The following is a 25,463-nucleotide window of genomic DNA, read 5'->3' as shown; positions in this document are numbered from 1 at the left end:
CTACACCTTGGATGGCATTCTTTGCACTGAGCCAAAGAAGCTTATTAAAAGTATATACAAGAGTTCGTAAATCATAACTTACAAAGAAGACCACTTTGCAGCTGTTCTTCCGAGATTTAATACATTTCTGAGGTGAGTGTTTTCCAGAAGCTGCAGAAACAAAGTCAGTGCATCCGCAGCTTGCTGAGGAAAGACGAATATGATCCATACTCATCTGTGGTTTCAAAGTTTGTTGTATCCAAGTCTTCTGAATTTTTTGAGATGCATCATAGGATCTCCTCTTTCGACATGTGGGAGTCTTTCCCCTGCTCCTGGGAAGGGAAGAAAATGGTGTCATTCTCTCCACTCCTCTCCTCCTCAGAGAGATGAATGCTGGGAGAAGATGCAGGATGAAACACTGGACAGTTTCTCTCATCCTCTTCCTCTCTCCTCGCTCTCTCAGCCGTCTTCCCGCATTCGGTCGTTGGCCCGACTTGACCCGTAAATTGACTGAGCAAGCTAAAGATGACTGTGCCTGGATTGTGCACATGGACTGGACCTACAGGGAGAAAACAAGAGCAGAGAATGCATCAAAGGATGTTTTTAGCAAGCTACAGAGATACATTAACCTATAATCTACAGAACAGGACAGCTAAGTGCAACTCGGACTCATAACGGTATCACAGCTGCATCTTTTTGTTTCTAGCATATTTTTTCTCGAGTGAGTCAAGCATTTCACATAAGAAGTCTTCATTTTACTCAGCTGTACCAAGATTGGCTGCTGAAGGTGTTGAGGGCTGCTGCTTTGTACTGAATGAGTCTCTGGGGAACTGATGAGTTGGCTCCCTTGACTTGTGAGAAGCAACTCGCCCTTCCTACAGGAGAACACAACCATGAATTTGGCGCAAACAAAGGAAAAAGGATGTAATCTATGTAAACACATGAGAGTTCATTAGACTTGTACCTCATTCCAGAGCTTTGCAATAGCTGAAAAAACAGTAGATTGAATAATGAATAATAGGAAACTGGTGTGTTTTCACATTTCATGAGTGGTGACTCAACATGACTTAGCAAAAGCAGTGAAGAGCATATCAGCAAAGGGCATGATAACCCTAAATTCACAGTAATTTCCACACTGATCTTGTTGAACGTTTATTGTTTCTCAGAACTGATTCAATCACAGAGTTTGACAGAGGCGACAGAAAATGAGCACTTCCTGGATGTAAACATCTTACTTTGCCTTATATATGTCTCATCTCTTGGACGACAGACACAGAACAAGGTGAGAAGGGCCAAAGTTGCAAGGACACCCACTGGAATGAAAATAGCTGCCAGGTAACGGTTGGCATGACCTATAGGAGAAATAAAAGGATGATTAGTGCTGTGCCTGAAATCTCTCTTTTGCAGTGTAACACATAAAAGCGTTAGCAGCTTTGTACATAAAAATCTAGAGAGAGTTTTTCATTCTATATTTAACAGAAGCAAAATGTTGCTTTTGATTGCTTATCTTTCTCCCAGCTGAGAGTTCAGTCCAGTTCTTTCCATAGATGATTAATTAGATTAACACTGTTGGCTGCATGAACATGACACTTATGTGCAGTGTCAAAAAGCTGTATTTAATTTCCTAAATGATACTCTTTCAATATTTAAAAATCATTTTATAAAATCCAGCCAGGATTATCGGGATTTTCCCTGTTTTCTTTTTGAAACCTGGGCTCCTTGACCGTGGAGTTCAGGATCAAAGTGCTTTGTCTGTACCCATAAGTAGATTCAGTGTGCAGCAGGGAAGTCATCCATCCTCACATGCACATTTTCAAAATGGACGATAGACAAGAAAAATAATAATAAATTCCCGATTAGCACTTTTGCCTCACGACAAAAGGTTCTGGGTTTGAATCCACCGTCTGGCCGGGGCCTTTCTGTGTAGAGTTTGCTCCGTGTCTTTGTGGGTTGACTCCGGCTTCCTCCCACAGTCCAAAAAACATGCACACACTGAGGGTGGCTATAGGTGTGAATCTGAGTGTGAATGCTTTTTTTTTGTCCCTCTCTGCATTAGCCTTGCAACAAATTGGCAACCTGTGCTTGGTGTACACCGCCTCACATGCTACGGTAGTTGGCATGGTCTACAGCGATTGCTGGATGGATAAATGTAGAATAACAAAGCTGCTTGTTCATCTGAGTGACGGCTGCTGGAACAAAGCTGCTTTTAAGCACTGTTGTTCTGTACTTTGGGACCAGAGGCCTTTATCTACATGGAAACTGAAAGTCAAAATACAAAAAGTGCATGTCGTCAAAACAAAAAATAAAACCTGTCAATCGCTATACAGTAACTGTCTTGTAGCCAACAGGGATCCTGGGTTCATTTGTGGCTAACGAATCAGAGTGAGTTTTTGTTCTTCACAGATAAATATCCAAACCATGACAGTAACCAAGAGGACAAAACAGACTCAGTAAATCCCATCCATCCATTTATTTCTGGTTATCTGATTCAGGGTGGGGGTGAACCCAGCTGTCACAGGGTAAGAGACCACGTACACCCTGGACAGGTTGACAGTGTCTTGCAAGGCTAACACAGAGAGAGGACAACCACTCACACTCACATTCACACCTACAATGAATTTAGAAAAGACCCACACAGGCAGGGGGTGGACATGCAAACTCCACACACAAAGTTCAGTTTGGGGTCAACAGATGTCCCAAGATATTTATAAAACTGAACGCATTCAATATGACCACTTGTGCATTAGAGCATTTTATAAAATTAGTGATCATCTTTTGTCTTAACCCTTTAGCGTTCTGCTCAACCAATTGGTACACATTTTCGGGCCCTATATCTAACTTTCACTGAAATTGACCTACCTTGTTGAGTCTTTTCTACCAATTGGTTTACATCTGTAATGCCAAAAAAATCCACCAGAAGACACTGTGAATGGAAACTGTTGGCTCTTCTTATACCTCTCCCAACCAGAAGGTCAGAAACAAAAAAAATCCACCATATTTTGAGTGTTTTTGATTCAACTAAGATATAATTTTTTGATATATGATAGTGTTAGAGGACTTACTAAACAGATGTAGGTCACTTGACAGCATTAAAAACGTGAAATTAAATGTTTAATTTTTTTTTTTTAAAGTGGTCAACCAAACGGTTAGCATTCGCACCCTTTATGGTGCTAACATAACATAACCTAAATGTTATTAAAATTGATTATTTGCCATAGAATCAGACCACTAGATCCATTTTGTTTATTCATTGCTATTGATAAATCACAGTAAGTGTTAGCACAGCAAGAATATGATGAAATAATTTCCTCAGTAAATTATTTTTGTAACTTTCTGAGTTAATATTAGTAAAATTGTAAAAATCAAGAATAACACTTGGAAATCACACATATCACAACTGATTACCTTTTAACCAAATTAGAGTAGCTGGTAAATTAATATTAAGTTTTCAAAATTATAATTTCATGTTGAACAAGTACTATATGGACGCTAAACAATTATATGGCTAAAAATCACATGGTCCTGTGGCATGATACTCGTGATACCATCCACCTTCAACCACAGTGTGTTTGAGGTCATGGTTTCATAAGAAGCCAACAGGGCTGGCACTCTCCACCAGTATATTGCCAACAAACCAGATGAGTGGGGCTTTAAATTGTTCTGCCAAGCAAGTTCATCTGGCATCATCCACAACTTGCTGCTGTATCAAAGGGGCTCTACATTCTTCAATGCTCCCCTCAGTGAAAAGGAGCAGAAGCTCCCTCTAAGGACCAGGGTTGTAAAAAAAAAAAACACTATGCAAACCCATAAAAGAGCCTCAGCTCTTCACGAGTTTCACCTTGGTCCAGAACTTGCACACCTCCTTGGGTGTCAGGTGCATTGGTACTGTATGACCGGTGGAGCTCCCCTGATGGCAGACAAAGACCTGATGAAGAAGGGCCATGGAGCCTGTTATTACAGGTCTGATGAAGGTCTGATTGCAATAAAATGGTTTGACAAGAAATGTGTCAACCTTCTAAACAATGCCTGTGGGTTCATGCCTCTTTCATCGGTGGAGCAAAGAGTCCAATGCAAAGATCACCATTCCATGCCCATCACTCATCCCTGTATATAATTAGCATATGGGAGGAATTAAGCTTTCTGATAATAATAATAATAATAATAATAATAATAATAATAATAATAATAATAATAATAATAATAATAATAATAATGGATTGGATTTATATAGCGCTTTTCGAGACCCTCAAAGCACTTTACAATTCCACTATTCATTCACTCTCACATTCACTCACTGGTGGAGGCAGCTACAGTTGTAGCCACAGCTGCCCTGGGGCAGACTGACAGAAGCGAGGCTGCCATATCGCACCATTGGCCCCTCTGGTCAACACCAGCAGGGGGTGAAGTGTCTTGCCCAAGGACACAACGACCAAGACTGTCCAAGCTGGGGCTCGAACCGGCAACCTTCTGATTACAAGACGAACTGCCAACTCTTGAGGCACGATCGCCCTGATATGCTATTACACCTGTATAAGACAAGTTATAAGTTACAAGTTATGGTGATGGCATAGTCCACTGTTCGGATACATTCTTGACTTGAATACCTGGTCTACAAGAGGGACTGTGCCCTACTGGACCAGAAACCGATGGCTCTCAAAAGGTTTCCACCTGGCTGTGTCTGAACCAAGTTAACAAGCCAGCATCTAGAGTTGGACAACCATGATTCAGCTCTTCCAGACCACAGAATCAATGCTACACCCAACGACCGAAACCACAAGCAGATGTGCTTGATTTGCACTGTTTTTATTTTTTAAAAACAAAAATGATTTTGCACACTAGTATTCAATCAGAAGTGGCCTGAATGTGAGTATTTTGTGCTGTAGTACATTACTCCCATTTGCAGATTAAAAAACTATGTATTTTGTTGTTTGATATAATACTTTCCTTTGATGGAATGAAAACAGCAATGTTCACTGGCATGCTACTAGAAATAAACTGTATCCAATGCCCTGGATAGTTTTGTTATTAATTTAATCATAATTTGGCCCTTTATTTGATTTTTTTCAACTGTATTATCTAATGTACTTGTATTTGCATGACATTTCATACTTTTACCAAGTGACATCTCAACCATTTGGTGGAGATCAATATTTTAAAAACTACAGGGTCTATTGAAAAAAAAATGATTGTGGTTATTGCTCACCGAAATCAATAAGAAATGCAAACAAAAACAATTTCCATTGCTTTTTTCTTGGTGTGGACCTCAAAGGGTTAATTCAGTGGAGCACTGGGTAGTCCCGTTATCCTGTAGCTTACTCACAATAAGTTAATTTGCATACTTTGAGACAATCCTGTTTTCTTACCCGCTCTGACACTTTTGTGTATGGTATAACAATAATATTGAAGAGAGTGCGAATCCCCGTAGGATGGCAGTCAAGGAGCAGATCTGATCTCCACAGTGGGGATAAGGTTCATTTACCCAAATTCAAAAAGTCAAGAATTCACCCTACAATATATTTTTAAATCAAATTGTTCTAAACGCCTCCTGATTAAAATATGAAACTGACTTATGTTGAAGAGTAAAGAAAAACTAGCAAACTTTAATAGAGCATGAGACACTTTTTGAGCTGTTGAGAATTAGGTTCAGCAAGTTTACTCTGGCATTTCCAGGCCCGAGATTAACCCAACTTAAAGTGCCAAAAACTGCAGTTCGAATTGTTCATAACTGGCAATAGACAACTTAGACACCATTTCTGCCCCCACCCTCGTCTGGACCACTTCCCATTTTAAAACAGCCCATTGTTTTGTTTTCAGAGCTGATTTCCGAAGCTCTCCAGTAAGTGAATGTTGTTCGCTCCTGTGTTTCCGTCTAACCTTCACTTTCTATCAATCTCCCTCGGACCTTTTGCCCTTTATCAGACAATAGGACACAGTTATCTCTTCCCTGTTAGAGTAACACCTATTGTTTCAAAGATATGCTGCTAGTAGCTACCAGAGAAAACAAGAGTGCTATCATCCTTCTGTTTGGTTGTACGAGTAAGCTTTCCCAGGAGAGTTTGTATCCAGTGATGCACAGAACTGCATAAAAAAGCCTTATAGACAACTGACAGTACACCAGTAGTGTTATTATTCTATTGCTGCCACATTCTGCAATAAAAATTTATTTTATAAATGTACAACTAATGAAACAGACTTGTCTGTTGCCTCTTTGTTTCAGACCCTGTGTTGGTAATGTGAGTTTCTCCAAAGGGTCCTTGGACTTGGGGAAAGTTCCTGCAGTGCAAATGTGGCTTTTACAGTTTCAGTCACTAGTGGTTTGGTGAGGCTGCACTTTGGTAGAGTCAGGCTTTAGCTAAATGCTAAAATACTCATGACACTGCAGCTCTTATTATGGTATCGGTTCAGTAGATATTTGATGATAAAGGTATTTTGACTAAGTAGCAGTTTCACCTGATGATCACACTAGAGCGTTGGTTCTCAAACTGTGGGGTAGTCCCTGCTGACAAGCCACAGTGACACTGCAGCTGGAACATGGACAACCAGGTGAAAATATTTTTAAATAAACGTCAATGTGGGGGTCTGAGTCATCCATGTTTTAAGCACTGAAGTTGAAGGAAACTGGGCTTGTTTTTAGGTTTATGAAGGACTTTGACCTCTATACGTCTGAATAAACCTCTCAGATGAGAGCTGAAACATCTACAAGAACCTTAAAAGAAGTTTAGCTGCCTACTGTAATTCATTATTATCAGGATGTCCAAAAAACTCACTGAAAAGCCTTCAGCTAATCCAAAATGCTGCAGCAAGAGTCCTGACAGGGACCAGAAAGAGAGAGCATATTTCTCCTGTTTTGGCTTCCCTTCATTGGCTTCCTGTTAGATCCAGAATTGAATTCAAAATCCTGCTCCTCACATACAAGGTCTTAAATAATCAGGCCCCATCTTATCTTAATGACCTTGTAGTACCGTATCACCCTATTAGAGTACTTCGCTCTCGCTCTGCAGGCCTACTTGTAGTTCCTAGAGTATTTAAAAGTAGAATGGGAGGGAGAGCCTTCAGTTTTCAGGCCCCTCTTCTGTGGAACCAGCTTCCAGTTTGGATTCAGGAGACAGACACTATCTCTACTTTCAAGATTAGGCTTAAAACTTTCCTTTTTGCTAAAGCATATAGTTAGGGCTGGACCAGGTGACCCTGAATCCTCCCTTAGTTATGCTGCAATAGGCTGCCGGGGGATTCCCATGATGCATTGAGTTTTTCCTTTCCAGTCACCTTTCTCACTCACTATGTATTAACAGACCTCTCTGCATTGAATCATATCTGTTATTAACCTCTGTCTCTCTTTCACAGCATGTCTTTATCCTGTCTTCCTTCTCTCACCCCAACCGGTCGCAGCAGATGGCCCCGCCCCTCCCTGAGCCTGGTTCTGCCGGAGGTTTCTTCCTGTTAAAAGGGAGTTTTTCCTTCCCACTGTTGCCAAAGTGCTTGCTCATAGGGGGTCATATGATTGTTGGGTTTTTCTCTGTATCTATGAAGCGCCTTGACGCGACTTATGTTGTGATTTGGCGCTATATAAATAAAATTGAATTGAAATTGAATTGAATTGAATTCAGCTCAACAATCAAAGACCATAAAACAAGTTTATTTACTACACATTTTACTAAACTTCACCTTTTTATTCTTAACGCTTAATTACGGTTCATTCTGTATGGCATGAACTTTTTCCAACATGTGAACTAAGCACATTAGAAAAAGCTGGAGAACCAATGTGATAATGAAAAATACAGTTTATCTCAAGGGCACCGTGAACATCCTTGCTGAATTATGTAGGACCTAATAGGTCCTGCAAAGGGCACTGGTGGCATTTTGGTACTCAACAAAGTCCTCGGAGGAGCATGAATTAAAATAATGTGGTGGACCAGCTCTAACTGACATAACCTCCCATAACTTTTCAGTTTCCGCTCAAATGAAAACAGTAAATACTCTCCAAACACTCCCTTTCATCCACATACACAGTCATAAAGTCTCACCTGTCGTGGGATTCGGCTCTTTCGTTGGGTGACACCTGTGTGAAGGAATAAAATGTTAAGTATTTCAAATATGTGACCCCCCCCCCCTCCCCTCCCCTCCCCATGTGATGAGGGTAGTCTACAATACTTGTATCAAAATCTGTGACAGCTTCATGTAACACAGAGATTCAGTGAAGTATTCAGTATTTACTGTATCAAAGGAAATTTGAGGCTTACCCTGGAGATTGGCAGGGTTTGGGAGAAGTGCTGGTATGTCCGGAGGAAACTGAGAAAGGCGTGTGTTTATCTCTGACTGAGATCTCTGTAGCTGCTGCTTCTAGAGAATAAACCATCACAGGATTGGTTTCAGACTTCAGAGGAAGAAAAAACCTCAAACACAGTCTCACAGACCTGCCTGAGTTACTTTACAATGTGGATAAGTACATTTTTCCACTTCATATTAAACAAGGGTAAAAGGCGACCCCTGGGCTGTCCTGCTGGCACAGGGGTGAAGGCGCTGGTCATGAACTGTATTGTCCTAGGTTGGATTTGTTGCATACAGTTCCAGTTTTTCTCTCTCCCTATTTCCTGTCATTGTTTTACCTTTATCATTAAGAACGTGAAATCCCCCCACCAACACCACCACACCACACACAGACAGACACAGACAGACACAAACACACACACACACACACACACACACACACACACACACACACACACACACACACACACACTGACAAACAAAAACTGTTCCTCAGAACTTGATAACCTGGGTGCACTGGGAAAACAAATTCATTTTAGTTTAACCCCGTTTGTTTATTACTTGTAGGGGAGTCGCCCCCTGCTGGCTGTTACAAAGAATCCACATTTAAGCCACTTCTACACTGGCTTCATTTTCCAGATCCATCCTCTTTTACACACTTAGTTTGATATTTTGTTGGACAGTGAAACAGTTTTTGCAGTTTTGCATCTGCACACCACAACAGTGGATTTTAAATCAAACATGACGTGACTGAAGGGCAGCCTTTCAGGTTTTTTTCCCACAGGGGTTTTAAAAAAATACAGACATTTTCAGTCCCCCTGTTCAGAGTTTCAAAATTAACTGAACAAACTAAAGAACTAACATTAAATATAAGAACTGTTTTTAATACTTGGATGAAAAATGACTAAGTCTAGAAGTCATGGACATCACCAAATCCTGTGTTTCCTCCTTTAAGATGCTCGGGTAAGCCTTTACTGCAGCCTCCTTCAGCTCCTGCTTGTTTGTGGGTTTGCTGCATTCAGTTTTGTGTTTAATAAGTGAAAAGCAGGTTCTTCTAGGCTGACATCAGGTGACTGACCTGACAATTAAGTGAAACTGCGCTGTGCAGTGAAGTCCAATCAGTTTTGCAGCATTTGACTGAATCTGAGCAGACAGTATAGCACTGTATACTTCATCACATGATTAATAAATACCAGCCCTAGCTTGACCGGCAAACATAGACGCTCATGCCAAACACTGAACCCATCATGTTTGACAGATCATGTCATATGCTTCAGATCATGAGCTGCTTTTCTTTTTTCAAGATTCTAGTACGGATTCATTTTGGTTTCATTGGTCCAAAGATTTTTTTCACAGCTGTGCAAAGTCTAATTTGACTTTCTTGTTCTTGAGGTAAGGCGTGTCTCGATTGTAGCCGCTGATAATGACATGCCCGCCTTCTTAAGCGTGTTCTTGACTTGGTTAGATGTTTTGAAGGGCTTTTCTTAATCAGGGAAATAATACATCATGTACTTCAGTTGTGTTCTGTGGTCTTTCAGGCATTTTGGTGTTGGTGGTGAACTGGACTGGATATCATGTTTGTTTTCATTTGTCATGAAATAACGACGAAGCAGACTTAGCCTGTCAATTGTTCTGTTACTTGGATAACAGGCTGTAAACTCTAAACACACACACATACACACACGCACACACACACACACACACACACACAATTTTTGAAACCTCTTTGAAGTAAAACTGAAATTCTACAATTTTGATTTAAAATGTGCTGCATCTTTGACCATCAAATTTACTCTGTACAGTGTGCAGTGTGACACCGTGCTCTGCAGTGGTGGGTGTGCCAGAAATACTACTTGGTCAGCAGTGACATGTTTAAAAATATGTCACTATTTATTTTTAATAACTCGCTTGCATTTTGTCGGGGCCAAACACAGCCCTGCTGTTTGGCACTCTGCAAGAATGATCAAGTATTATACAGCTAGTTAGGGTTTTGGGTTGTTTGGTTTTTTTAGAAGACAAGGCTATGGAAGCAATTTGAATAAATCAAGAAGCAGGCAAAACTATGATCTACCAATCTGTGCAGAGCGTTGGAGTGCTGCAGATTAGAATGATTATTTTCTGCTGGTTCTTCATAAAATATACTTAGAACATAGAAAAGTGTCCTTTGTGACACTTTCATGTCAGCTTGATGGCATTGCATTTTTTAGAGAGCATAAAGATTTCCAGGAATATTTTCAAACCTGTTCATATTAGACAAGTTTTGCATATTCATGGCAACTTGAGAGGAACCTGTTCTCAGAATGATCTGATAATAACGGGAGCCAGAGCTAAGTTTACATATCCTGTCAGCTATTTTTTTTCTTTTGTTTTTTAATGGCTGCGGTAAAGTTGTTTGCTTTGACACTGGTCATTTTCTCAGCTTTAGAAGTTGCTTTGTTTGCCATAAGGCCCACTGTTGGTTTGAGCTTATCTGACATGAGAATTCAAAGTGTTCTTCTCTGTACTTACTGGTTGGGGTTGGGTCTGGCATCTTCTCACAAGACAAGCAGTTCTTTTTGTCATGGGCCCACCTGATGCATCTAAAACCATCCTCGCAGTCACATTTCATATCAGACGTACTGGTGCAGTTCTGAACCACTTTAAGATGAAACTCTGAGAAAGAGTGAAATAGAGATTATTTTAGAGACTATTCATCACAGTACATGTGGAGTTACTATTAATGGTTTATCAGCTCTTTATAGAAAACCAGAGATCACGGGTATAGCACGATCCTGATGAAATCATTAAAGGTAGAAATGACTCATAGTTTCTTTACTAGGGTTGCAGTCTCCAAAGCAGCGATGGCATTCATCTTCATAGTTCAAGTCAGTTGTGTAACTTCCAGCAGGACAGTGTTCACATGTTGTACAATCACTCTGATACATACCTGTAAGAACAGAAAGAAACCAATGCAAACAACTTGACGACAAGCAGTGTGAGCAGACAGCCTGCACACTCAGAATGCATATTAATGAAGGATGTGGTCATACTGCACAAGCTCAGTCTGCGTCATTTTTCATCAATGCAGAAAAAAAAACAATGCATAGACAGAAAAAAACATACTTCACACCACTGTACAAAATAGAGATTCATTTTTAATAATAATTCTGAGTAAGTTTAAACTGACAAGCAGACAGCAGAATTTTAAAAATATTAATAGAAGCTCACATCAAGTTATCACACATTTCCTACCTGCAGGACAATAGTTACACTCTCTCCCACCATTGTTGTAGGTGTTCTTTGTCTGTCAACACAGATAGATATTAATCACTAAAATGAAAAAGTCCTCATTAACTCATCATCCATGCCACATTCACTCATGTCAACTATTTGTCTTATTTGATAAAAGTGTATGCAGTAATTAAGGCGAATGGGTTACAAAGTCTTACTGTGGGAAAGCTGAGCACCAACTGTGTGGATAACATCAGGAGGGCCACAGAGTATTGCACCAATCCCATTCTGTGGACAGATGTAAAGCTGCCAATCGTCTACAAACACCACTGCGAAAAGGACAAGGATCAAAATCTATAAAAGCTAACGCAACTACCAAGTTAGTATCACAAATAAAGACTATTACAATAAAACGATAATTGTAAAAGAAAGAAAGAAAGAAAAAAAGAAAGAAAGAAAGAAAGAAAACAATTATTTTTACCTTCAGTATGATGTGCCTTTTGTTCTACTTCTGTTGTTTTGCTAACTTCCTCAAGATGTGCCTCACTCTTTCTACTCTCTCTCTCTCTGTGTGTGTGTGTGTGTCGTTTTACTCACGCTACTGATTCTGTGTCATTGTTTCCTTACCTGGTTATATCTTCCTGTCTTCCTGTTTCCCCCACACTCTGTTCTCTAGCAGGCAGCTAAAACTGACTAACATTTACACGTCAAAGCCTTAAAGCCTAATCATTTTCCATATAAACTGCGACACCTCATGAGGAATAAATAGCCAGAGTAACTATTCTAACTCTTTATTTGAAAAAACAGATGAGCAGATCGTTTGTTTGAAAGTGACGCTTTACCTTTCATTTTAGATTTGAATGCCTCCTTCTTTTTTTATCATATTTAAGCACATTTTATTTCTTTTATTCTGTTTAAACTCAGCTTTAGACCAGGTAATGGATGAGTTTGCTAACTATTGATATGTTGACACTTACCTTTTTCAAGTGGGTTCTTGTAGTCTTTAAGTAGTTTAGTTGAACGTAACAGGACTTCTTTCAAAACCCAGTTACCTTCATGTCCTGTCCCCACTTAAGTTGTATGAGAAAGAGCATCTGACATAAAATCTTAGCCAATTCAAACCTGCGAAAATATCAAGAGTAAGGACGTGCAGAGTGTTGGTGTGACAGAGAAGGAAGAAGTTAAGAACAGAGCAAGTTTGAGACGGATGCTATGCTGTGGTGACCCCTAAAGGGACAAGCAAAAAGAAGAGGAAAAAGAAAAAGAAGCACATTTAAGTTTAATACTAAGGTGGACAGAAAATGCTTTTCTTTCTCACTTTCATTCCCCTCAGTTGGAGTTTTGTTTTCCTCTATGCTGTCTTTAAATGTTTGGACATGAGGAATAAGTTGGATCGTTCAATTTCTATCAACTGCTTTCTATAAACTATTGTTAGTATCTCTGGCTCTCGTCCACAGCGTGCCTTTTGTCCTGTCTTCCTCCTCCCACAACAACTGGGCGTGGCAGATAGCCCCGCCCCTCCCTAAACCTGGTTCTGCCGGAGGTTTCTTCCTGTTAAAAGGGAGTTTTTCCTTCCCACTGTTGCCAAAGTGCTTGCTTTGCTTTGGTCATATGATTGTTGGGTTTTTCTTCATTATTGTAGGGTCTACCTTACAATATAAAGCACCTTGAGGCGACTGCTGTTGTGATTTGGCACTGTGGGGAATGCTATAAAGCCCATTTATTGTCACTCTGACTGGTCATCCTTACCCATTGCACCTGTACAAAGGAGTGTAGATTTGGAGTGCACTGCAAAGGCGGTTTGGAATTCCATGTCAGCAGGATACCAGTCTATGTTGGAAGATCTGAAGTTTTCCACAGGAATGTACTACCCTACCTATGTCAAAACATGGGAATACCCAGATGGGCAACGCGTGGTTACTACACACTTGGCTGGTGGCCAAGTAACATATTGACATATGAAACACAGCATTTCTGCAATGACTCTTTTTAGCCCAAAGTGATTTATCTTGATGTACCTAAACACTTTTGTCCTTGTTGTTCATCAATCAATTTTTTTTTAAAAGGGTTCTAAAGCTTTTCCAACTTAATTCTTGGAGGAATTCAGCAAGCAAAACAGTTCAACACATATCAACTCAAAGTCTTTATCAGGGTTTTTTTTGCTTGTTTTTTTGTCCTTACGACATCATTTCCACTGGATATCCAAATACAGCAAATGTCTCACTTTGTCTTAATCAGTGTCTTTTTTTAGTTTCTTTCCAGGTTGTAACTGGAGAATCTTGATTTATCTCTAGATTTGAAAGAAAAGTATATATTCAAGACTATATTTCATTTACATACGCAATATCAAAGCCATCATACAGTCATTTCACCAAAGCATTTGCATTTCAGTTGTCGATCTTCCTGAAGTGAAAATTTTAAATAGACTTTTCTAAGCACACACTCATAAAGAAAGAGTACTACTGGAAAAATATCTGACTCAATTTTACTGGTGGTCTCCATCAAAAAACAGCTCATTCCATTTGTCATTTTAGGCAACTGCTTTAGACTGTTAGTGAGTTTCATTCTTCTCCTGTGCATCTGAACTAGTAAAAGTCTTCTTAAATTGCTTAGTTATGCTAGAGGCCCCCCCCCCCAAAAAAAAAAAAATAGGACAGATGCACTGAAAAGGTTTAAGATAAAAGATGTGTTTTCTAAAAACTGATAAATATGGTTACAAATCGATACAAATACTATATAGAGATATTTCCAACTAGTGACATCACATAGGCATAATGGGAATGATATACGGGGATTCTAAATATAACGTTACTTTGGACCTCTGACCTCTTCTTCAAAAGTGAAATGAGGTCAAACTGTGATAAAATGCCTTTAACCTCCAAAACCTTTTTTTTTGTATTGCCAACATTTAGTAAACTATGGTCCTGGTATACGGGAATTCCGAATATCGCATTATAGTTTGCGTCAAAATATCATGTCACATTTGACCTCTGACCTCACATGTACATTCCACATCTGCCTTTATTTCAAGTTGACCCCAAAATGCATTATATCTTGAAGGAGAGCATGAGCTGCCTAGTTCCACAGCAACATATATTAGTGTAATATTAAATGACAAGCCAAATTATGCATGTCCAATTGCCTACAGGCAGAATGAATATATAGAAAATACAATTCTGTTCCCTTTACAGGCCTTTTTACTTTTATTATTAACACTGTGCCACTTTCTACGCACATTCACATTAATGTTTATATTTTATGCTGTTGGGATTATCTGTAGATTCTGATTGTAGCTCTTTGATGGTTGAGCTTCATTTTGTTGTGTTTTGTATATATTTCTGCTGACACCACACAGTTTTTCTTTTTCTGCTAATGTTTCTATTCTTATTGCAATGAGTCCCTCGAGATTAATAAAGTTTTTGCCTTGTATAATAATAGAGGTGTGATGGAGGTGGTGTCCACATGACAGCTGTCTGCTGTATGTCTTCCTGTGTAGAAACATGCATGAGTTTAAAGGTGCTCAAAAATGAGGTATGTGATGTGTTCACCGGCAACACTTTTTTCATAAGGAAAGGAAATCTAGATAGAACAAATGTAATAGTCCATTTGGAGTAGGTCAGCATATTTTGTTTTATAGGTTATACTGCTGATTGTTTCTTATGGTACAGTTTTGCTTTGCGCTTCTTTTCCATGTGCAAAACGTAGGTTCAATTCTATACCTTGGTGAAATAGCTTCAGCATCTATATTTAGTTTTTTTAAGCGATTTCCTGTTGATTCACAATCTACTTTAAATTTAAAACAGAAAAAAGAAAAAAACGTACTTCCTTCGTTTTCATCACCTTCTCGGAGGTCCTCAAAACTACAAACCTCAAACACTCCAGTGTTCGTGGTATTTCAGATGTGTTTCATGTGAAATGTTCTAGGTGACACTATTGGTGCCCCAACCTTTCTAAAATTTTCTACAGTATGGAGAAATCCATTTTCTATATTTCTCACTGATAAGCTGACATATATGTATATATTCTCTGAACAGCACCGCTGTACAGAAGGTGGTATGATGTTAGTCTGACACATAATATTTGGAGTTTTCTGCTTTTCTTTTATCTTTTGCTTAGTAAATTAATTAGTTATGAGTTAAGATTGCTTTGTATGTAATTAATTTATTTCAAATACAGAGAGGAGGTGAACTATAAATGCAGATGCAAGGCAGTAAAAAAAGGTTTGTGTATAATGAATGAGTCACGCAATGCTTTCCTGTAAGCACATTTAGTCAGTTGAGGGTCTTCAACTTTAGTCATTTGTATCAGCCGTATAAAAAAGTTATAAATGAAAATACATGGGAAAAAAAGATAAAATTATATAAAAATATGTTTTTAAAGTTAATAACTTTAATAAATCTTCATTAAAAATGCATACACCTGTTGTACACTGTAATGTTCTATTACCCATTTAAGAAATGTTTCTTTATTTAAATAAATTATAAATTACATATTTAATGTAACTACCAGTGTTACCAAAGAAAAGTGGATAGATGAACAAATAAAGAATAATGTCAAGCCAGTGTGTGCGCGCCTGTCTCTGCTCTGCGTGATGAGTCTCCATCTGAACATCCGGGCCTCTCTTCATCGAGCACATCTCCATGTACTACTTGTTCAGGGGTGGATTGATGTCCCTTTAGCTGTGGCCACTTCCAGCTAGAGTCAGTAAACACAATTAGATTTGTTCCAAATTAAACAAATTCGTGGAACAAATACCTGCTTAACACATTATTCCACTAGCGTTCATTTATTAAGTCCTGCCCCCTGCACTCCAAAAGTGAAATTGGGTAGTCATCACATTTACAAGAGTCTGACTTGTAATTTGAACAGAAATTATTTTATGTTTCTGTGGTGAATGTAATTAAAACATATGCAATCTCCATTAAATTCAACAACTTAACACTCGTTAAACGTATTCTTGTTGAGATGAAGCAATAAGTGCTAGCAAGAGTGGTTAGTTGCCTGGACTCGCGATATCACAAGATCACACAGGATTTTAAACAACAGGCAAATCACTGCGGTTATGAAACCAACTAGTATTTATTGTGGTTTAACCTGTCAGAGATATAAAACATAATGAAAATTCTGTATGAAGCTTTGCAATCATAGTATTCCTATTTTTTAAGCATGGAGTGTATGATGATGTAGTTGTTAGCACTGTTGCCTAACAACAGGAAAGTCCTGAGTTTGAATCCACCGACCGGCACCTTTCTGCGTGGAGTTTGCACAATTTTGTTGGCTTTGGCTTCCGTTAGGTCAGACCTTCCCAAAGTGTGGGGCGGGGCGGGCCCCACAAAATGCTTGGACAAACAAAATGCTTGGAAACCGCTAGCACGGGGCGCCCACAAACACAAAGCAGGAAATGAAGCATCGCTGAATATGTTTCCAAACCAACTTCATTCTAAGCCAAAGACTAGAAAATATGGTGAAGGATATCTTCCCTTTGGTTTCACCTGCACAAGTGCCGAGGTAGGTCTCCCCTGCAGAATTGGTTTTCCCTTCATGGGAGCAGCGCTGGGCTCTCATGTTAATCAGGACAAACAGTATCCCACAGTTGTTTATGTTTTTAAACCCATTTTGCACAGAGAGGCATTTTTTGAAAAATGTATTGATAGCAATGTTGAATATTATTACACATGAAAAAAAAATAAAAACTACACATAAAATAATCACACCCTGACGCCTCTGCCTTTCTAAATGGAGGGACAGTAACTGCGTGTGTATAGGGGAGACCGGGGATAGTTGTAACATTTTTGACATTTCTGTCTGTAAATTGGAGCTCTTTTAAGGTAGTGGATTCAAAATGTAATGCAAAGTATTTACATGTCTCTGCTATTAAATAGTGCAGCTATTTTCTCTGCAGCACAATTACCCATTGCATGGTATGGCCTCAAACACAAAGAGTGAAATGTTACAATTAACCCCATAGTCTGGGTTAGTTGTAACATATCCTGGGGTGAAATGTAACACAATGAAATAAGGGTACTGTGGAGGTATGTAACAACGACAGGAGAGGTCTCAGTGTCTCACTCCAACAACTTTATTAACTGACAGAACTTCACATATAGTCAGCGCCAAAATCTCCACCCCCACACTTCCCTTCAACTTGTGTGTGAGTGGAGCCACCTGGTGGTCCGCCACACATACCCCCCCTTGAACACACAGTCAGGTCTCCATTCAGTCCAGGACCCTGGGTCTAAGCAAACGACCCGCACGACTGAACCTGGGAGGGAGAGAACAGGCAGAGGAAGGTCCATCCTGTGAACGAGGCTGGTGAAGGCGAGCAGGAAAGGCAGGAGGAGGCTCAAACGTTGGTGGTCCGGGGGTAGTCCTGGGGGGAAAACCAGAGACTGTCAACCCCAGCGCAGGAGGTCGGCCACGGCGAGGGGCCTGGGCCGGCACTACATCACTGTCCGGAAGAACATGTGCTGGTTTAAGTCTGTCAACACACACAGTCTCCCTTCGACCCCCAAAATCCAAAACAAAATGTTTCTGGCCCGGTTCAATAACCCTGAACGGGCCGTCATACAGCGGCCGCAGCGGTGTCCTGTGGGCATCGTGCCTGACAAAAACAAACTTAGCAGTCTCTAAAGTCTTTGGAACAAAGGTGTCAGGCACGCAATGGTGCACCGGACCAGGAACCCGAAGCGAGTGCAAAAGCGGGGTGAGAGAGAGCACCGATGGATCGAAGCAGGGAGGAGGATTTTCAGGCAAGAATTCTCCAGGCACGCGGAGGGGCTGACCAAACACTAGCTCAGCTGGGGAAGCGCCGAGATCCTCCTTAACCGCAGAGCGCAGCCCAAGCAAAACCCACGGGAGGCGGTCAACCCAATTGCCATCCTTTAAGGAGGCGCGAAAGGCAGCCTTCAGCGACCGGTGGAACCGTTCACACATCCCATTAGCCTGCGGGTTGTATGCGGTTGTGCGGTGGACTTTAGCCCCCAGTCCATCAGCCATGGCCGACCAAAGCTCGGAAATGAACTGGGGGCCTCTGTCTGACGTAATGTCCGCGGGTGGGCCGAAACGCGAGACCCAGGTCGACAAAAACACCTTGGCCACCACTGCTGCGGTAGTGGACGCCAGGGGGACCGCCTCCGGCCACCTGGTGGTCCAGTCAACAACAGTCAAAAGGTGCGTAAAACCTTGTGACTGCGGCAAGGGACCCACCAGATCGACATGCACATGATCGAAACGTTTGCCGGGTATGAAGAACGGCTCCAGGGGCGCCTTGGTGTGTTTATGAACCTTCGCGCGCTGGCAGGGAATGCACGCCGACGCCCATTCCTTAACAGATTTGCGAAGGCCTGGCCAAACAAATTTAGAGCTGACCAGTTTAACAGAGGCCCGGACCCCTGGATGAGAGAGAGCATGTACCGAGTCAAAAACTTGACGACGCCAGGAAGCGGGAACCACAGGGCGAGGGCGGCCGGTGGAAACGTCACAGACGAGGAGGGGACCACCGTCCTGCACGGGTCTGTCCTCCAGTATGAGGCCCGTCTGGGTGGATTTAAGCGCGAGGATGTCAGGGTCACCGCTCTGATCGGCAGCCATGGCGGAGTAGTCTATGCCGAGAAAGACGGGAGAAACCAGCGCACGGGACAAACAGTCAGCCACATGATTGGATTTACCAGCCACGTGCCGAATGTCCGTGGTAAACTCAGAAATGGCTGCCAACTGGCGCTGCTGGCGTGCACTCCATGGATCGGAAACCTTGGACATGGCAAACGTCAAGGGTTTGTGGTCCACGTATGCGGTAAAGTGACGACCCTCGAGAAAAAACCGGAAATGACGAGACGCCAGGTGGAGCGCCAGTAGCTCCCTGTCAAAAACGCTGTAATTGCGTTCGCTGTCACGTAGCGTACGGCTGAAAAAGGCGAGCGGTTGCCAGACACCCGAGATTCGCTGTTCCAGCACCGCACCCACCGCTATGTCCGACGCATCAGTGGTCAACGCAATCGGCGCTGAGGGGGATGGGTGGGCCAGAAGGGCAGCATTAGCTAACGCTGACTTAGCATCAGAAAACGCTTGGATGCTGTCCGGAAACCAGTCAACGGGGTCATTAGCTTTTTTACCCTTTAACGCCCCATAAAGGGGCTTCAGCAGATGTGCCGCTCTGGGGAGAAAACGGTTGTAAAAATTCACCATCCCCAAAAATTCCTGCAGTGCCTTAACAGTCGTGGGACGCGGAAATTCCGAAACAGCTCGGACTTTGTCAGGCAACGGAACCGCGCCCTCGGCGGAAACACGGTGCCCAAGGAAATCGAGAACGGGCAACCCAAACTGGCATTTAGACGGATTAATAATCAGTCCATGCTCCGCCAAACGCTGAAAAACCTGACGCAGATGGAACATGTGCTGCTCCTTCGAGCTGCTGGCCACCAGTATATCATCAAGATATACAAAAACAAAGGGCAGCCCGCGCAAGACCGAGTCCATCAACCGCTGGAAGGTTTGGGCGGCACCTTTCAGGCCAAACGGCACGCGCAGAAACTCGAAAAGGCCGAAAGGTGTAATTACGGCGGTTTTGGGGACATCCTCCGCGCGCACGGGAACCTGGTGATATCCCCGTACCAAATCGATCTTAGAAAAAACCGAGGTCCCCGCAAGATGGGCGGAAAAATATTGGATGTGGGGAATGGGATAACGATCGTTCTCCGTGACATTATTAAGACGGCGGAAATCCCCACAAGGTCGCCACCGACCATCAGATTTAGGCACCATGTGTAACGGAGAAGCCCAGGCACTGTTCGAACGCTGCACGATGCCCAGACGCTCCATGGTAGCAAATTCTTCCCTAGCGACAGCCAGTTTGGCGGGGTCGAGGCGGCGCGCGCGCGCGAACACCGGGGGCCCTACTGTAGTTATGTAATGCTCTACCCCATGCTTCGTCACCGTGCTCGAGAAAGTGGGGACAGTGAGTGAGGGAAACTCAGAAAGCAAACACTGAAAAACGTCACCCGAATCTACTGAGTTAGCATGCACCACGGGCTGAGCACCCCGAGTCAAACAGGGTAATGAGGAAAAGGACACAGCATCAATTAAACGTCTGTTAGCCACATCAACCAGTAGTCCGTGAGCACAAAGAAAATCAGCGCCTATTATAGGCACAGAGCTAGCAGCAACAACAAAGTTCCACTGAAAGTCACGGTCGTGAAAGCAAACAGTCACCAACCTTTCACCGAAGGTTTTGATGGGAGAGCCATTAGCCGCTGTTAGCAATGGCCCGCAACCCTCAGCTAGCCTGTCCGAGCCAGCCGGGGGAAGAAGGCTCTTCTGTGAGCCGGAGTCCACCAGGAAACGCCTCCCCGAGCGTGAGTCCTCTAAGAAAAGCAGCCTTTCCTTGTTGCCAGCGGTCGCGGCTGCTACAGAGCGCTGACATGCCCGTTTCCCTGGGTCTGGAAACTGCAAGGCGGGAGGCAACGCCGTGCCTTCGCTCCAAAACGCTGGTGATAAAAACAAAGCCCCTTTCCGCGGTGCCGCCGTGCAGCGATTCCGGCCACAGTGGACGAGTCGGAGGGCCCGTGGAGCATCGGTGAGGGGGAGGGGGAAAACGCTGGTGGGTCCTGAATAACCGTCTGGACGCCGAAAGTCCTGGTAGCCAGGAGGATGCGATCCGCCTCTTCCGCAAGGGAGCGGTAATCCTTCGTGGCCAATAGCGGGGAGTTGGCAAGGCCAGCGCGCACTGGAGCCGGCAGCTGTCGAAGAAAGAGGTGGGTGAAGAGAAATCCTCCGTCCTCCGCGCCCAGCAAGGACAGCATGCTCTCCATGAGCTCGAGGGCGGTGCCGTCGCCCAGGCCCGCGATGGAAAGGAGTTTCTCGGCCCGCTCAGCATCAGAGAGGGAGTAACGCCGCAGCAGCAGCCCCTTGAGGGCGGCGTACTTGCCCTGGGCTGGGGGATCCCGGAGGAGAGTCATCACACGGCGGGTTGACAGCGGGTCAAGTGAGGCCACCACATGGTGGTATTTAGTGTCGTCGGCTGAAACTCCACGAAGAGCAAACTGAGCTTATACGTGCATGAACCATGAAGGAGGATCGTGAAGCCAAAAATCCGGCAATTTAAGCGCCACAGCAAACGCAGCCATCGGCGGAGGTGAAGGTCCGGCGGCCGCCGATGCTTCCAGGCCAGGAGCTGGCTTCGTCGTCGAGCCTTAGCATGTTCACTACAGGGGTCACCAATGTGGAGGTATGTAACAACGACAGGAGAGGTCTCAGTGTCTCACTCCAACTAGTGATGGGTCGTTCGCGAACGAAATGGCTCTTAGAGCCGGCTCTTTGACGTGAACGACGCGAGCCGGCTCTAAGAGCCGTCACGTGGGGTTTTTTTTTTTCTTTCTCTCAGCCTCTCTCTCGCACTTTTTTTCCGTTTCACTCTGCACGCGAGCCTTGTGCTTTACGCTGGGCAGAGGGGGGAGGGGCGGTAGTTACACTCAGTAGCACAGGAACAGAGCCAGAGAGAGAGAAAGAGAGGCAGGGACAACAACATTAGAAAGGTATAGTAATCATCCACAACTATTTTCGGTTGCAGATGATAAAGGATTGAGAAAGTTTATTCATGCAGGTCCATATGACAGAGAATATGCATGTTCTTTTAGTTTTCATATTATAATTTATATTTAATTGTGTTGTGGTTTGCAGTGTTTTGTGTTCTTTTCACTTTAAATTTGTGAAAGGAAAAAGCTGAAAATTTAAATAGTTAAAAGTTGAAATGTGAATAGTTTATTTTTGTATTATATGATTTATTTATTACATTTTATGTGGAGTGAATAAATAAAAGTATATTTACGGTGGCCCCTAGAGACAAAGCACATACAAACTTCAAATCACGTACGAACTCTGAAGCATGTACAAACTCAAAAACACGTACAAACTCCAAAACACGTAAAAACTCCAAAACACGTAAAAACACGTACAAACTCCGAAGCACGTAAAAACTCAGAAGCATATAAAAACTCAGAAGCACATAAAAACTCAAAACACGTACAAAAGACAACAGAAGTGCTCCAGGATGCTGGGCGCAGTGTTGAGCCTTTGTTATCTTGTGGCTACACAAGCCAGCAAGTACCAACGACCGGATTTGGTGTGTGGTAATAACAGGTAAATGAACTTTTTTTTAAATTATTTGAATATATATATGAGTGCCTGTGTATAAATACACAAACAATACACACATGCTTTCAATTGTGTAATTTAAGTGATCTAGTAGCTCTGCTTTGGAAGTTCAGTTAATGCTAGAAATGTGTTTTGGAGTTTGTACGTGTTTTGTCTCTAGGGGCCACCGCATATATTTATATATAAACATATATAAATAAAACCACTTGTTTTTACGTTAGTAATTCCTTTTGTGCATAATTTTATATTATTGTTAATAATAAATTAATTAAAGCAACAAAACAACCTGAAGAGCCGGTTCGGAGCCGAAAGAGCCGGCTCTTTTTAGTGAGCCGAACCGAAAGAGCCGGATCTCTAAAAAGAGCCGGAAATCCCATCACTAACTCCAACAACTTTATTAACTGACAGAACTTCACATATAGTCAGCGCCAAAATCTCCACCCCCACACTTGTGTGTGAGTGGATCCACCTGGTGGTCCGCCACAGTACTAACAAAACATTAACATGTAATCTTTGTTTATTCAACACATGAATGCACTTACATCCATTTATGTAGCTGTGTGTGTGTGACAGAATGCAGAAATCTAACTTTTGAACATATACCAACCCCCCAAAACAGACAAATTATGGAATTTTCTGCAACTGAATATTTCATTAATTTTGGTTGGTCTTCCTTGAGTTTGGTCCCATTGGCTCAGTGGGCATTATAACCTACAACTCTTGCACCAATTTTGAACATAACAATGAAGCTGAAAAAATGTAGTTGTTCACCAGCATCGCAATTCCATTACTTTTTATCCTGGCTTACCTTGGTGTGGTTTGCAAAGTGCTTCAGAAAGATGAGGAAATCTGTTTCTTGCACCCATCCTGATTTATTTCCACTACCAGTACTTCCTACTGGTCCATCTCTGACACAGTGGTCTGCATAATGTATGTGTGGGAACACAAACAGTGGAGGAATTGTGTTGCCAATGGCATTAACCGCATATACAAATGCGACCAGTGAACCTCTCTCTGCTGATGTCGTTGCCCCAACTTGTTTAATATAAGTTAAAGTAATAGTGTGGTAAGTTGTAACATCTGCATTATTGTTACAACTGACCCAGACTCCTATAGCCATGAACTAGCTAACATTACAGCCAACGCCTAAAACATTAGCACTAAAGACCTACACAGAATATATCCCCATAGACATACAAATAACACAATTTAAGTTTGATGAGTTTAACTGCAAAGCAAATAATGCTATTAGAAATTGAAATAAAGTAGAAAAACTTACTTTTTGGCACACAAATTACTTTTTTTCGTGTTAAATTGTCTGTGTTTGACAAAATGTGCTGACTTTTCACATGTGATAGCAGAACTGAGTTGGGCATGCACAGGATGAGTCACATCATTTGAAACTTAGCCCTGATTGGAGAAATTGGAAGTGTTACAACTGACCCACGTTACAACTATCCCCGGTCTCCCCTATGTAAGATGTGTAAAACCTGAAGATAGTCAGATTAACAGTATTTTGTCTCTATCTGCCATTCTGCAATTCATCTCATGTAAAAAATAACGTGTGCACAGCGTGACGTGAAAAAGGCACATACCTTTGACATTGCGTGACCAACTCTGTATTCCTCGTCCACACATAAAGGCAAAAAAGGAGTTTAAAAAATCTCCGTTTTCGGTGATTCGAAACGCCGTTTACGTGTGGACGAAACAGCTGCGTTTTCAAAAATACCCGTGTAGGTGCGACGCAGCGTAAGAGTTAGTAGTTTATTTTATTACTACCTGTAATTTATTGCAGATTACTTGTATTTGCTTAATTGTTTACTAAATGTTTGAGGTGTGAAATAAACGGCAGTGGAGCAAAATATGGGTGTGTGTGGTTGGAGGATGTGTTAGTGCGTGCGCGCGTGCACGCGCGAGAAGGGGGGAGGGCGCGAACATTTTTCTTGTAAAACAAGGGGGGCCCAGCAAAAAAAGCTTGGGAACCACTGCGTCAGGTGAATTGATGATGGTGAATCTTGATTACCTGTGCTGGTTGTCTGTCTCGCTGTGTGAGACTGGCGAAATGCTCACCACACCAAAGTATAAGTCTTTAAATGAACTTAAAACAATCATGGAACGGATTTCCACATTAATAAATGTTTTTCTATTAGCAGTAAGTCAATTGATTTAAGTTGGAATCAACTGCAAAAGTTGGATGAATTGATGATGAACCAACTAAGTTGGTCCAGCTCAAGTACCTTAAGCTGGACCAACAAAATTGCGTAATGCTAATCACGTGGGAATCCTTTCCATGATTTTATTACGTTCATTCAAATTGTTATTTATTGAGTGTGTAAGAAAAAGCAGGTTTACTGAAACCACAGAAACTCAGATGAGTCACTGGAGTAACAAGCTGTGTGAAGCTAACCTACTGGGTGATGGGTTTTCTTCAACAAACTGAACAAACTTCATTTCTTCATTTCTTTCGTCTTCATTTCCTCATTCAGTATAAAAAAAATGTGTATTTGGCTTTCTATTTATAATATTGTAAGGTGTTTATCTTGAATTAAAGTGCCTCCAGATGACTGTTGTTGGTGTTTGACCATATTTAAAACTCATCTGATTGTAATACAGGGAAATGTTGGTTTTTACAAATAATAACTGCGCGTGTTGTTTTTGCTCATTTGCATCTTTTATTCATTCAGCTTTCTTGACATATTGCATGCAGCCGCTCTGCAGTGACGCTTTTTGGCCACAATTACTTTTTCCTAATGTTTAAAGCAGTGAAGTCAAACATTTGGAGTTGTACACGATTGTCATCAGATTGTGTGGTGAAATTTTCTAAACTAAAAATATTTTGAAGTAGGGCTTCATGATGT

At 41.9% G+C, this 25,463-nt stretch overlaps 1 protein-coding gene across 6 annotated transcripts; it reads right to left on the bottom strand.

Moving 5' to 3' along the window:
• Positions 1 to 258: 258 nt before the first annotated feature.
• Positions 259 to 24,466, bottom strand: LOC309717764 (uncharacterized protein). 6 transcript variants are annotated; one of them, XM_082552579.1, is made up of 12 exons: positions 24,201 to 24,466; positions 12,435 to 12,579; positions 11,676 to 11,786; positions 11,479 to 11,530; positions 11,063 to 11,173; positions 10,756 to 10,899; positions 8,220 to 8,319; positions 8,004 to 8,038; positions 1,215 to 1,331; positions 944 to 966; positions 749 to 854; positions 259 to 538 (listed from the first exon to the last, which is right to left on the bottom strand). In XM_082552579.1, exons 3-12 carry the CDS (start codon positions 11,742 to 11,744, stop codon positions 267 to 269), a joined length of 1,029 nt encoding a protein of 342 aa, XP_082408705.1. In that variant the 5' UTR covers positions 11,745 to 11,786; positions 12,435 to 12,579; positions 24,201 to 24,466; the 3' UTR covers positions 259 to 266. The 6 variants fall into 6 exon arrangements, with proteins under 6 accessions (XP_082408705.1, XP_082408707.1, XP_082408706.1 ...); XM_082552581.1 differs by lacking the exon at positions 12,435 to 12,579 and having other exon boundaries at positions 11,676 to 11,811; XM_082552580.1 differs by lacking the exon at positions 12,435 to 12,579.
• Positions 24,467 to 25,463: the final 997 nt, after the last annotated feature.

Source organism: Aulonocara stuartgranti (assembly GCF_965226115.1).
Source record: "Aulonocara stuartgranti genome assembly, chromosome: 11".
Classification (NCBI taxonomy): domain Eukaryota; kingdom Metazoa; phylum Chordata; class Actinopteri; order Cichliformes; family Cichlidae; genus Aulonocara; species Aulonocara stuartgranti.
Note: the sequence above shows the minus strand (reverse complement) of the source record. Positions and strands in the feature narration are given on the sequence as shown.